General features: G+C 55.3%; 1 protein-coding gene across 12 annotated transcripts in view; it reads right to left on the reverse strand.

Moving 5' to 3' along the window:
• VAV2 (vav guanine nucleotide exchange factor 2) overlaps window positions 1-13,840 on the reverse strand; it is a 272,198-nt gene that overhangs the window by 218,931 nt on the left and 39,427 nt on the right. For all 12 annotated transcript variants that reach the window (XR_008373766.1, XR_008373768.1, XM_053558480.1 and 9 more), the window contains exon 2: window positions 10,119-10,235. Coding sequence is in view for 10 of the 12 variants with exons in the window: in XM_053558480.1 (XP_053414455.1) it covers window positions 10,119-10,235 (117 nt within the window). In the remaining 2 variants the exon portion in view is untranslated. The remainder of the gene's footprint in view (window positions 1-10,118; window positions 10,236-13,840) is intronic.

Consider the following 13,840-nt stretch of genomic DNA (forward strand, 5'->3'; position numbering starts at 1 on the left):
CAGAGCAGACTGACCCACAGCAAGGGACAATCTGTACCTGCCACGACAGCACCAGCTCAGACGCTGGGGTTCACTGCCCTGTGTCCTGTGAGGAGCTGCTGGGCAGCACCGCCCTCCCAGGGGCTGACCCTTTACTGCCTCTCCCCACACAGCCTTAGGCTCCTCCCTGCTTCCTGGTCATCCCTGCCCTCCAGCCCCATCTCTGCCCTCTTGGCCACTTCACCAGCCCCCTTCTGCCCTCCTGGACCCCCACTGGCCTCCTGGCCCCCTCTCTGCCCTCCTGACCCTCCCTCTGCCTTCCTGGCTCCCTCTCTGTCCTCCTGGCCCTCCCTCTGCCCTCCAGCCCCCTCTCTGCCCTCCTGGACCCCCACTGGCCTCCTGGCCCCCTCTCTGCCCTCCTGGACCCCCTCTGCCTTCCTGATCCCCTCTCTGCCCTCCAGGTACCCCTTCTGCCCTCCTGGCTCCCTCTGCCCTATTGGCCACCTCTCTACCGTCCTGACCTCCACAGTGACCCCTCTCTACCCTCCTGGCCCCCTCTCTGCCCTCCTGGCCTCCACACTGGCCCCTAGCCCAGTTTCCCAACCCCCCAGATAAGGCAGAATTCACAGGGTCAACAGCTGCCTCACTTGGCAAAGGGCACAGCAGAGTAGATAAGATCTGGGCGTCTGCCGTCAGCAGGACCTGACTGTGACCCCACCAGGACGCAGCTGCTCTATGTCTCAGTTTCCCTCCTCACTCTCAAGGGCCCTGCAGGACGCAGGTGTTTAAGGACGTGAAGGACTCAGTAGTTACCACTGGGAGAAGGGGGCTGGGGCGAGGCTGGGGCGAGGCCGGGGCCAGGCTGTGCATGCCCCACGTTGGGAGCTGGCACTTGTAAATTCATAAGTCTGTCCCAGCCATTGCCGAGAACGGGTTTTCTTGCTTGGGGAGCTTCTGACTTGAGGACAATGTTTTAATGAACAATAAACAGGAGAATTAAACTGTTCATTAGGAGGTACATGCTACTCTTTAACAGAGTGAGAGAAACAGCCCAGCCGTTTTCTCATGGATGGTTAATTCTGCCCAAACTGAAGGCAGCCTAGGGGAACACTTGGATGAACAGCATCAGAACGTCACTCTGGGAACCTGTCCCCACACCTGTGAGGCAGGTGTGCTCAGGGTAGGCCCTGCTAAGCACAGGCCTGCAGGCAGGGAGAAGTCAGGTAGCTACGGGGAGAACCTCCTAGGCAGGGGCCATTCTGCAAGAGCCCAGCAGCAGGAGGGCTGAGCCCGCCCTGAAACATTGGGGCCAGCACAGCTCCCAGAGCAAGCAAAGACCAGGCGAGGCAGGGGCCAGGGCTGAGCCAGGAAGGCCGGGCTTCTCGCTGATAGCCAGAGCCCCCCACACTCGGGTGCCCTGCAGACCAGGAACCCCACCCCTGTGCTGCTCCAGGGAAGCCCCTCCCAGCTTCCTTCCTTTCCCTCCCTCTCTGCCCCCTGCCTACCTGCCTTCCTCATTCTCTGCCCCAGAGCACAGCCCTCATGTCCCGAAAGATTCTGTCATACCAGCCCCTGACTCAGGTTCAGCGAGCACTGTGCACAGAGGCTGTCATGACAGTGGCCGCACCTCCACCACTCTCTGCTCCCCTGGCCAGCCCCACACTAAGGGCTGCCCTGACCCACCCGGGAGCCCCTTGCCCACACAGGAGGCCGGCACAGTGTTCTCACTTACAGACAAGGGGACTACAGTGCAGAGTCACCTGAAGGGACAGGGCTGACTCTAACACTGGCCATGACCCAGCACCTAGGAGAGGTGGGTAGTGTGTGGAGACCCAAGAAACTCATGGCCTCATGGCATTGACCAACCCACCTGCCCCTCCACAGGCCATGGCCTCCGTTCTGCAGAATGGGGACTGCGACTGCCATCATCACAGGCCCAGGAATGTGAAGGGCAGACCAGGGCACCTGTTCCCAGTAAGGAGACAGGGCTGCTCCAGGGGGTTGGTCATCTACAGTCTCCAGCGTCCTCCCTCCACATCTCCAGCCAGATCCCGAGCTGTGCCGTCGAGTCCCTAGAAACAGCGCCAGGGCCGGCCATGCTTCTCCTACCCACCCTGTTAACTGAACCAGCTGCCCAGACACAGACCTAGAGGAAAACGAGACAGGACCCGCAGGCCAGCAGGGAGGGAAGAGCCATCAGTCCACCAGCAAATGCTGTGGACTCTGGCCATGACCCCTGCCCACCTGGGGCAGCAGAGGAAGCCGTACAGGAGTTAATCTGACCTGAAACCTGATACACTTAGTGCAGCGCTCAGGAAAATTCCAGGGAAGGTGGCTAAAAGAACAAAACTTCCAGAATCAACTTTCTGGACCCTTCAGGTCCTGCTGGAGCTTGCAAGGTGAGTTAATAGGAGTGCCTTGGACCTGTGCGTCCACGTTCCCACCATGTCTTGACAGCCATGTCTCCACAGCCATCACCGTGGGCTTTGTTCCTGTAGAGACAAAGGCTCAAGAGACCCAGGACTTGCAGACCCGATTCATGCCCAGGCCAGACCAGCAGGAGGCCTGGCTTTCTCCTGCCTGGCTCCCCAAAAGCCAGATGAGAGACAGCACCGGAAAGCAGGCACTGCAGCCTGTCTGGGGGGCGTCCCAGGGTTCCTGCAGCCCTCCAGCATTTCCAGGGGTCCACCTGCTACCATCCAGTTCTTGTGGCCAACCCTCCCAGGACACCACCTAGGGAAACCACCAGGGCTCCAGGTGGTCCCTAAATAGCACAAGTAGCCCCTGGTCCAGCCAAGATCAGGAAAAGCACCACTGTCCCTGGGGAGAGAGAGACCCCGAGGGCAACGGTAGCTGTCCTGAAGTGCATGATCTCTCCACAACAAAATCATAAAGGAAAGACACCATTGTCCCGGGCTGCACGTGGCCCACAGTCGCAGCCCCAGCATGGAATTTTGAGAGCGTTCATCTCCTCTCTCCTGCTTTCACCATTAACTGCACGGCTGTGAAGCTCAGTGTCCCCTGAGGGCAAAGACCACCCAAGCCTTTCTCTCTATCTTTTATCTCTGGCACAGGAAGTGCTTAATACAGACTCGGTAAATTGCATGCTTGGCAGATGGACAGAGGGAGGGACAAATGGGTGGAGGGATGAAGAGAGGGATGGGTGGAGGGATAGATGAATGATGGAGGGACCAATAGATGCGTGGAGGGATGGATGGAGGGATGGAGGGACCGATAGATGGGTGGAGGGATGGACGGAGGGACGGAGGGATGGAGGGATGGGTGGAGGGATCGATAGATGGGTGGAGGGATGGACAGAGGGACGGAGGGATGGAGGGATGGGTGGAGGGACCGATAGATGGGTGGAAGGATGGACGGAGGGATGGAGGGATGGGTGGAGGGACCGATAGATGGGTGGAGGGATGGACGGAGGGATGGAGGGACGGGTGGATGGACCAATAGATGGGTGGAAGGATGGACGGAGGGATGGAGGGATGGGTGGAGGGACCGATAGATGGGTGGACGGAGGGATGGAGGGATGGGTGGATGGACCGATAGATGGGTGGACGGAGGGATGGAGGGATGGGTGGATGGACCAATAGATGGGTGGAGGGATGGACGGAGGGATGGAGGGACGGGTGGATGGACCAATAGATGGGTGGAGGGATGGACGGAGGGATGGAGGGATGGGTAAAGGGAGGGATGGAGGGATGGAGAAATGGGTGGAGGGATGGAGGGATGTCTTCTCTGTCCAAGAAATGATGCCAGTAACACAGGAGATGTGAGAGGCTGAGAAAACAAAGGACAACAAAACCCAGAGGCTGGACAGGACAAGAAACTCCACAGATCTTCCTAAATGACAGTGAGGAAATGACACCTTCTAAACCAGCCCGAGACTAACCAAACAGCCATGGTGGTTGATGTTAGGTGTCAACCTGACTGGACTAAGGAACACCTGAGAACTGTGGGGCTATCTCTGGGTCTGTCTGCAAAGGTGCTTCCTGGACGCTGGCCTGCGAGTCGGGGGACTGAGCAGGAAGACCTGTCCTCAGTGCGAGAGGCACCATCCACTTAGCTGGGGCAGAGGGAAGTATTCTCTGTCTCTCTGTATCTCTCTCCTCCCAACCCCGTCTTTGAGCTGTGACATTGGAACTCCAGGATCTCCAGCCCTTGGACCCCAGGTTCAGGCCTTGGGCCTTGAACTGAGAATTACACCATCGGCCCCCTGGTTCTGAGGCCTTTGCACTTGGCCAAGGCCACACCAATGGCACTCCTGAGACTCCACCTTGCAGATAGCCCATGGGGAGACTTCTCGGCCTCCATAAACATGAGCCAGTTCCCCCAGGAAGTGCCCTGCATTTCATGGGTCTGCGGCCAACTGCTTCCGTCCCTTCAGAGAATGCAGCTAACACCCTAGCTGCTCTATGTGGATCCCTTTGACCTCTTGACCCTGTGCGTGAAAGGCCAAGCAAGACAGAAACCTGTGTACCTCACACCCCCAGCCCCTCACAGCCCCACACAGCCCCACACCCCCAGCCCTACACAGCCCCTCACAGCACCCTCCACAGCCCTCCACAGACCAGGGCCAGTCGGCCCTAAGCCCTTTCCCACCCATCCTGGAACCAGCCTTGGCATCATTCACGCAGGCTCCCGGTGGGGCTGGGTGGCCGCCCAGGGCCACAGCCCAGCTGACTCTGCAGAGTTTCACACTTGGGAGAGGGAAAGATGCCACCTTCCTCCTGCCTGGAATTCCAGTCAGTCCTCAGGACCAAGGGCGGGGCCAGTAGAGGGCAGGACAGGAGGTCACATCTCCATGATATCATGTGGCTATAAGGTTGCTGGGCTCACCTGCAACGGCCAAGCTCGTGAAGGACAAAAGATGAGCCTGAACACAGGGCAGACACTCAGCAAGTGGCCTTGAAGAGATAAAAGGGGCCACCTGCTTTTCACTTCTGTGGCTCTGCAGAGAGTAATACACAGACCTAAAAACAGGCCCAGTGAGGCCCTTCCCTGCTCTCAACCCACGTGCTAAGTCTGACACGCTAGCAGAGCCGGCTGCAGCATGGCAGGAAGAGCTGCCTGTGTTCTTTTTCCCCAGAGAAGCCACAGGCACTAAACGGGCCGAACAGCCAGGCTGGGGACAATGGGTCCCACATGGGGTGCCCGGCCCACAGCCCCAGCCTCCACTGGCCCCATGTCCAACTCAACTTGAAAGGGTAAGGAAGGAAGTAATAAGACAGGGACTCAAACAGATCCACACAAGCAGCAGGGCCTAGGCCAGGCCACCTCGGCGGGTGGGTGAGGACTCCGCCTCCATGACTTCCGTGGGCACCAGAGCCCAGCACAGGGTCGCAGGCGGCCCGGGCCCCAGCCATGTGCGCGCACACGCACACACACAGGACCAAGGAGAATCACAGCCACAGAGCAACAGGACCCCCACAGGTACACCCAGGTGCTTAGCACTCTACAAATAGATACCACAAACGGGACCTGGAGAAACACTCGCCTGTCCAGAGCCACAACCTCGTGATGGCAGAGCTGGGACTCAAACCCAGCCTGCTAGGGCCCGAGGCCCGCGAGCTCAGCCACCAGCTCTGCCTCCCAAAGGTACAGGTATCGATCACACCTTTATAAATGAAACAGCGGAGAAAAAAAAAATAACAGGAGGTGGCTACCATCTCTCTGGGAAACCTAGGTTTGTTTTAGTTAGCACTGACTGGGGCTAGGTCCCTGGGCCCCCCAGCCCAGCCCAGGAGCTGAGCAGTTACATCACCTCTGTTCCCAGCACTCCACACCATGACTCATGGTTCAGACCTACCGTCCACTCCCAGCTCCCCACAGCAGATGCCACAGCGTGGCAAAGCATAGCCACCGACCACCACAGGGCAACATGGGCAGACCAGAGGCCAGCAAGGGCCTTGGAACCAGCACTACCTCCCCGGAAACCAGGGCTAATGACCAGGGCCCCTCTGCAAACTCCTAGCCACACGGCTGGCAGGTCCAATGATGAGTTTAACCCAAATTTGTGTACGCCTTACATCATCACATTCCACTGTAGCAAAGTGAAATTATATACTGAATCTCTGCATTTTAACTGTTGACCAAGAAACGCGTTTGGCCAGGGTTTTTCTGTCTTTTTCTCTACTCAGTTACAGTAGAACCTCTGTAAGCTGACCACCCAGGAACTGTCACAAACTAGTCAACATATGGAGGTGGTCACCATAAGAAACTAGGTCTACTGTGCTGACACCCACATGTGGTGCACATCAGATCTGTGAGAATCAGTGCCGCACGTGGTTAGCTATGGAGGGTCTACTACATTCTAGACACGTCCATGTCTGAGTGTGTCTGAGACACGGGAGAGAGCACATGTGTGCAGTGCGTCCATAGGCATGTAAGTGTGAGAGTATGTGTGGGGTGTTAATGGGTGTGCGTATGAGTGTTCATGAGTGAGCATGGTTATGTGGTCATGAGTTGTATACATTCAAATGTGTGTATAGTCTGAACATGTGAGGTGTGTATGTCTATGTGTGCACACATGTGTGTATCTCATGTGTGTACATGTGTGTATGTGTGTGCATGTCTATGTGTACATGTGTGTGACAGTATGTATGTGTGTGTCTGTGTATACATGTATGTCTGTGTGTATGTACGTGTCTGTGTACATGTGTGTTTCTGACAATGTGCATGTGTGTATGCGTCTGTGTACATGTGTCGATGTGTACATGTGTCTGTGTGTAGGTGTGTCTGTACATGTGTTTGTGTGTATGTATCTGTATGTGTCTACGTGTGTCTACATGTGTCTGTGTATACGTGTATGTCTGACAGTGTGTATGTGTATGTGTCTACGTGTGTCTGAGTATATATGTATGTGTGTATGTACGTGTGTGTCTGACAGTGTGTATGTGTGTACATGTCTGTGTATACATGAGTCTGTGTGTATATGTCTGTGTGTACATGTGTCCTTATATGTGTACATGTATGTCTATGTGTATGTACGTGTCTATGTGCATGTGTGTGTGACAGTGTGTGTGTATACGTGTCTCTGTATACACATATCTGTATGTGTCTGTGTGTACATGTGTGTCTGACAATGTGTATGTGTGTACACATCTGTGTGTACATGTGTCTGTGTATACATGTACGTGCATACGTGTGTGTGCATGTGTGTACATGTGTCTGTGTACGTGTCTGACGATGTGTATGTGTGTACGTGTGTGTCTGACAATGTGTATGTCTGTGCACATGTCTATGTGTATGTGTGTACATGTATCTGTGTACATGTGTGCATGTGTCCGTGTACGTGTGTACATGTGTGTCTGTGTGTATGTGTCTGTATATACATGTGTCTGTCTGTACGTGTCGACTGTGTATGTACATGTATCTGTACGTGTCTGTGCATACGTTTCAACTGTGTCTGTGTGTGTGTCTCTGTATGTCTTTGTGCGTATGTGTGTCTGTGTGTATGTTTCTGTGTGTTCATGTGTCTGTGTGTGCATGTGTCTGTGTGTATGTGTGTCCATGTCTGTATGTACGTGTGTCTGAGGGTATACGTGTTGACTGTGTACATGTGTGTCCGTGTCTGTGTGTATGTGTCTGTATGTATGTGTCTGAGGATATACGTGTTGACTGTGCGTACATGTCTGTACGTGTCTGTGTGTACATGTGTCTGTGTGTGCACATGTGTCTGTGTGTCTGTGTGTCCGTGTCCTTGTGTATGTCTGGGTGTACATGTGTCTGTGTGTCTGTGTCTGGGTGTCCATGTGTCTATGTGTACATACCTGGGAGTACGTGTGTTGTGTGTACGTGTGTCTGTGTGTGTACATGTGTGTACATGTGTCTGTGTGTACATATCTGTGTGTATGTGTGTCTGTGTGTATGTGTCTGTGTGTGGTACATGTGTCTGTGTGTACGTGTATCTGTGTGTACATGTGCTGACTATTGCCTGTGCACATGAGTGTGCATGTGCATGTTCTACACTGTCTGGAACCTCCAGCCTCTTACTCACCCAGGCCCCTACAGCAAATTCATCTCCATTGTTCTCAGAGAGGGACAGAAGTGAGCCTCAAACCACCTTAAGATCAACCTTGGGCACAAAGAAGCCACTTCAGGAAAGGAAAACAGCACAGAAGCTTAGCTCCCACCACTTCCACCCAGAGGACATGGCCTGCAGAGGGACAGGTAGCCCTGGACAGGCCTGAAACCCCCAGGCAGGTGGACTGCAGCGGAGTCACTTAAGAGACAGATTAAAAACTTGTAAGATCTGGGCGGCGCCTGTGGCTCAGTCGGTGGGGTGCCGGCCCCATATACCGAGGGTGGCGGGTTCGAACCCGGCCCCGGCCAAACTGCAACCAAAAAATAGCCGGGCGTTGTGGCGGGCGCCTGTAGTCCCAGCTACTCGGGAGGCTGAGGCAAGAGAATCGCTTGGGCCCAGGGGTTGGAGGTTGCTGTGAGCTGTGTGAGGCCATGGCACTCTACCAAGGGCCATAAAGTGAGACTCTGTCTCTACAAAAAAAAAAAAACTTGTAAGACCTGATTGTCACACAGAGGTGGGCTCCTGAAGGGGTCCTTGAATATCATGTTTATAGAACTCCAGGATGGAGGAAGGCGCCTCCTGGGAAAACCCTAGCTATCCAATAGCCCTGACACTTCCCAGAAAGGGCTCTTCTTGGACAGACTTCTCAGTGTTTACAAATACAATATTCCCTCTACCACCAGGCACAGTGGCTCATGCCTGTAATCCCAGCACTCTGGGAGGCCAAGGCAGGTGGATGGCCTGAGCTCAGGAGTTCAAGACCAGCCTGAGCTAAAGCGAGACCCTGTCTCTAAAAATAGCCGGGTGCTGTGGTGCGTGCCTGTAGTCCCAGCTACTCGGGAGGCTGAGGCAAGAGAATCACTTGTGCTCAAGAGTCTGAGGTTACTGTGAGCTATGACACCGCAGCACTCACTGACAAAGTGAGATTCTGTCTCAAAAAAAAAAAAAAAAAGGCAGCGCCTGTGGCTCAGGGAGCAGGGCGCCGGCCCCATATACCGAGGGTGGCAGGTTCAAACCCAGCCCCAGACAAACTGCAACAAAAAGATAGCCGGGCGTTGTTGCGGGTGCCTGTAGTCCCAGCTACTCGGGAGGCTGAGGCAGGAGAATCGCCTAGGCCCAGGAGTTGGAGGTTGCTGTGAGCTGTGTGATGCCACGGCACTCTACCGAGGGCAATAAAGTGAAACTCTATCTCTACAAAAAAAAAAATTCCCTCTGCATTTTGCAAATCATGTATTCACATAATGCTTCCTTAAACACCAAGTCCCTGATAATGGTCCTCAAATAAATCAGGCAACAAATACCCACTACTTCCCATCAGGTAAAAATATACTCCTGTGCTAGTCCAGAAAGCAGCTGCCTCACACAGATGCACCAGCGCCTGTGTCAGCATCAAAGGAAGGCGGTGAGCAGGCGGGGCCGGCACCTCCCACTCCCAGCCCCTGCACTGTCAGGGAGGTGTCATGGTACTGATCCCACAGGTTTAGAACAGTAGCCATGACCTGCTGGGCTTCAGGAGGTGTGTGGCCAACACCCTGTGTCACTCCATACCTGGCTCACCAGGGAGTCCCCAAAGGGCCAGAGCCCCAGGGCATCTGTACCTGCCAGGCTCAGGTCTCCTCCCCTGTGCCAGTCGGGCTTTTGCAGGAGAGCTGCCATGTGATGGTTCCCAGGAACACAAGGACACTTCCTGGGGTTGTCTGCCAGGGACCTAGGGAGTCACCTCTGCAGAATCAGCCCCCGTCGCCCCCCCACCCATGCCAGACACAGGCCTGCTTGTTTCAGGCGGAACCAAGAAGGCTCCATCCGGGCTTCACCTCAACGTCCTGCCAACCCTTCTTGAGGCGACACTGGCAGCAGCCATTCTCTGATGGAGAACTGGAGATTCAGGCCCAGAGTCACCCAGCTCTGCTCCCAAGCATCTACCCAGATTCCTGAGGCCGGACCTGGAAGGAGGGACGTGCACCCCCTGGCTTGTGACACAGCCCCACCTGCACCTGCCAGACGTGAAGATGGAGAGCCCCCTACCCCATGTGGGGGTGCAGGCCTGCTCTGTCCATCCAGCCCACGTGCTGCTAGGACTAAAGCTGGGGAAGTGAGCACTTACCTTTCCGAAGTCTCGGACATCGAAGAGGTCAAAAGGGTCAAACAGCTCGCTGTTTCTCAGCCCAAACTTGTCATGGCAGACTTTAAGGAAGGTGCGTATGTTCTTCAAACACAGGAACTAGAGACGAGAAAGGAGAAGTCATTAACCTTAGACCTCAGGGTCTGCAAAATCAGTAACAGCAGTAGTGGGCCCCTGCTGCGTGCCAGCACATTCCAACACACTCCTGTCCTGTCTCAGAGAGCAGAGGAGTCCCCCAGTCCCAAGGTGAGGGACAGGCCTGGACCAAAGCAGGAAGCCAGCTCCACGGCCTGAGCTTCTTTCCACCATGGGTCTCTGGCACCCCCAGCACAGAGCTGCAAAGCCCAACAGGGCCTTCACAGTCACAAGACATGCCATTCCCCATCCTGGCGGCACCACTGGCACAGACGGCACCTTGCGCTCCGTGACGTCCACCGCCCCCCCTCCAGATGCATCCAGCATGTTTCGGGACTGACAATCACAGCTGGAAGAGAACACGCCAGCCTGGCGCCAGTAAGGATGCTGAGCCTGTGCACAAGTGCACATAGACACAGCCCCACCCAGGTGACAAGGTCCACAGCCAAGAGCCACCCGCTGGGGGCCATGGTGAACCCGGAGAGTGGATGTGCCAGCCGCAGGGGCAGGGCCCCGATTCCCCAGTCAACACATGGGCAGCTCCCCTGTTCCCGCCCTCCCATCTGCCCCCACTGAACGCCTGCCAGCCCCAAATTTGTCACGTATCTGTCGTGGGAGGAATTGGGGGGAGCATCTTTCCAGACTTTGTGGGGAAATAGCTGGCAAAGATGCTCTTCGGGCGAGACCAGGGTGAGTGGGTGTTGCTAGGCCTGGTGTCCTGCCACGACCTGCCTTATGGGTTCATCATGAGCCCTGATGGCAGAGTAGGCGCTGGAGACGGGAGCCTCCAGCTCAGCACAGCATCCCCCAGGCCTCCGCGCACACTGACAGAGGACACCCTAGGATTTCAGACCTGTCCTTGTCATCAACAACCATCCCTGAAGACAAACTGCTGAAGCCAGCCCCTGCTCACAAGAAACTCAGGAATGAACAGACTGAGTAGAAAACAGGGTCAAATCAGAGCCCAAGGGCAGGGACTTGAGCCACCGCTCAGACTGTGAATCAAGTGCACTGGGTGTGCCGAGCCCCACCCCACCTGGACACATCCCTGCTGCCTGGGGAGCTCCCTCTGCCCTGGGCTCCCTCTCATCCTGCCAGGGGTTGGTCGCTGTTTACTCATTAGTTTTATCCCATACTCATTACCTGTCTCTCTCTGTATGATTACGTGTATAATTTTTTCTGAACATTTGAGAACTGCAGACGACACCCTCTTATCCCCAAATACCTGTATGTGTGTTTCCTAAGAACGAGGAAACCCCCTTCCATAACCAAGTGCCAGTGTCAGAGCTGGGACACCAACGTGGGCACTGCGGTCACCTCACCTACACACCTTACTTACATTCTTCAATATACAAAGAAAAGGACACCAAAACGTCCTTTACAGACCATGGTCCAATCCAGGACCACACCTGAGTCTGGCTCTCAGGTCTCCGTGGTGTCCGTTCCCCTGGCACAGTATCATTCAACAGAATTTTCCAGAATGATACAGATGTCCTGCCTGGGTGCTGTCCTGTCCAGTAGGATGCCATGTGTCGGCATTTCAAGGGCGTGCTAGACACAAGTGCCCAATGGGTGCTTCAAATGTGGCTAGCTAGCCCAACTAAAAACTGAACTTCTGATTCAATGTATTAATTAAATTTTAAAGCTAGAAACTGCTGGCTTAGATAACAAGATCCAAAACAATCCATGACCTTTGCCTTTTATGACTTGATAATTCTGAAGAACAACACAAAAAAGGATAAATGCCGTGCGATTCCGCCTCTCAGAGAGCCCGAGAGTCCTCAAGTCCATACACAGGAAGCAGACAGGTGGGTGTCGGGGCTGCGGAGGGGGCAGTGTTGCATGAGGACAGCGTGACCAGCTGGGAAGGGGGAAGTTCTGCAGACGGACGACGGTGATGCTGCACATTGTGAAAGTGCCTGATGCCACTGAGCTGTACTCTTGGAAGTCAATAAAAGATTAATTATAATATGAGAGAGGGAGATGGAAACAGACCTGTGGGGAACGCGTGTGACGATAGAGGCACAGCCTGGACAATGCAGCACAAGCCGGCACCAGCAGGCCAGCTGACGGCCAGAATAGGCAGGGCACAGGGACGGCTTCGTCCCCAGTGTCCCCAGGAAGACACATGCTGCCCGTCAAGCTCTGACAGGGACACTTGGCCCCCAGCATGCTGAGACAACAGGTTTCTGCCTCTGTGAGCCAGTAGGTGTGTGGCCCTCCATTAGGCAGCCTGGGACACTCGAACTCAGCTCCAGCCTGAAAACCAGGGTGTGGGGGATCTGAACAGTCGAGCCCTCGGCCACCCGCTACTGCCCTGCTGCCTGTGGCACACGCTGCAGTGTCCGACCTGGCTCTGCTATTTTTTGCACATGGCGCATCTCTAATTTCCACTAAGCATTTATTTTAATTCCTCTTCAGCCTCCCAGTTTTAGAGTTAATTACACAGGTCCCAGCCATAATCACAGCCTTGGCTTTTGTGCTTAGAAGGAGCCAGTGCCCTCACAGGGGCCGCTCTGAGGTAGCTCTGTGCCCACGTTGGGCACATGTAGCCTCTGAAGGACTGAGTCGCCCAGACAGATGTGACCTCAGGGACGGGGCACCAAGAGTCCGGACACTGCCTCAGGTTGCACCCAGAAAGGAGGACACACGTGGGGCCTCCCTGGGGCAGTTCCTGGCCTTTGCCCACCTGATGAGCTTATACTCATCTTAATTCCTCCCATTCTACACAAAGGGAAACTGAGGCACTGAGAGTTAAGGACTTCAGCACCTGACCAGAAAGTGGCAGAGCCCAGAATAGACCAATCCCAGCTTCAGGGGGAGCCCCCTGTGAGGATAGGGCTATGTCCAGCTCTGTCCCCCTCACTAAGGGCATGCAACATACTCTCCCAAGGCGTGTACCCTCTACTGTGAATCAGAGCCTCCCCATCCCACACAGCAGGGAGGCGCTCAGAGTCCAGGACACCCTGAAGGTCTGAGGGTGGGAGAACGCAGAGCACGGGCTGCTGCAGGCACATCTTAGCCACATGGAGCTGGTCGAGGGACAGGCTGAGGGAGGCCCAGATGGTGGTCAGGGCAAGGCCAGCAATTCTTTGTCCTTGCTCAAAGCTAGTGGTGTTGGGTTTAGCCATTGCCCATGGCCAGGGGAGGGCTGGCCAGCACCCTAGACCAAGTCCAGCTGAGTGACCACAGGAAGGGGCTGTCCCCAGACATGGCTCCACGTAGGAGGGGCCCAGGGCTGGGTCAACACTACCTGGCTGTTGGGCTCAGGGCATTCCAAGGGGCATGGGCTCCCCAACACTCCTTCCCACTGCCTCAGCAAAGGCAGGATGTGGGGCACCTCTCCTCCCCCACTGCTCATCAGGGCCCTTCAACTCATCTGTCCAAAATCAGATTAGTGAGGACGGCACCACACCCAGCCACCCACTGCCCCACACTCTGGGTATAGCACAGCCAAGCTCAAGAACCAGGCTGAGATCACTTCCCTCTGGCAGCTTTAACACAACATCCCGTGTTGGAGCGGTGATGCCAGGAACAGCCTCTCCAATCCTGCAGAGGAGTCCCGCTGG

Source organism: Nycticebus coucang, chromosome 2, assembly GCF_027406575.1.
Source record: "Nycticebus coucang isolate mNycCou1 chromosome 2, mNycCou1.pri, whole genome shotgun sequence".
Taxonomy (NCBI): domain Eukaryota; kingdom Metazoa; phylum Chordata; class Mammalia; order Primates; family Lorisidae; genus Nycticebus; species Nycticebus coucang.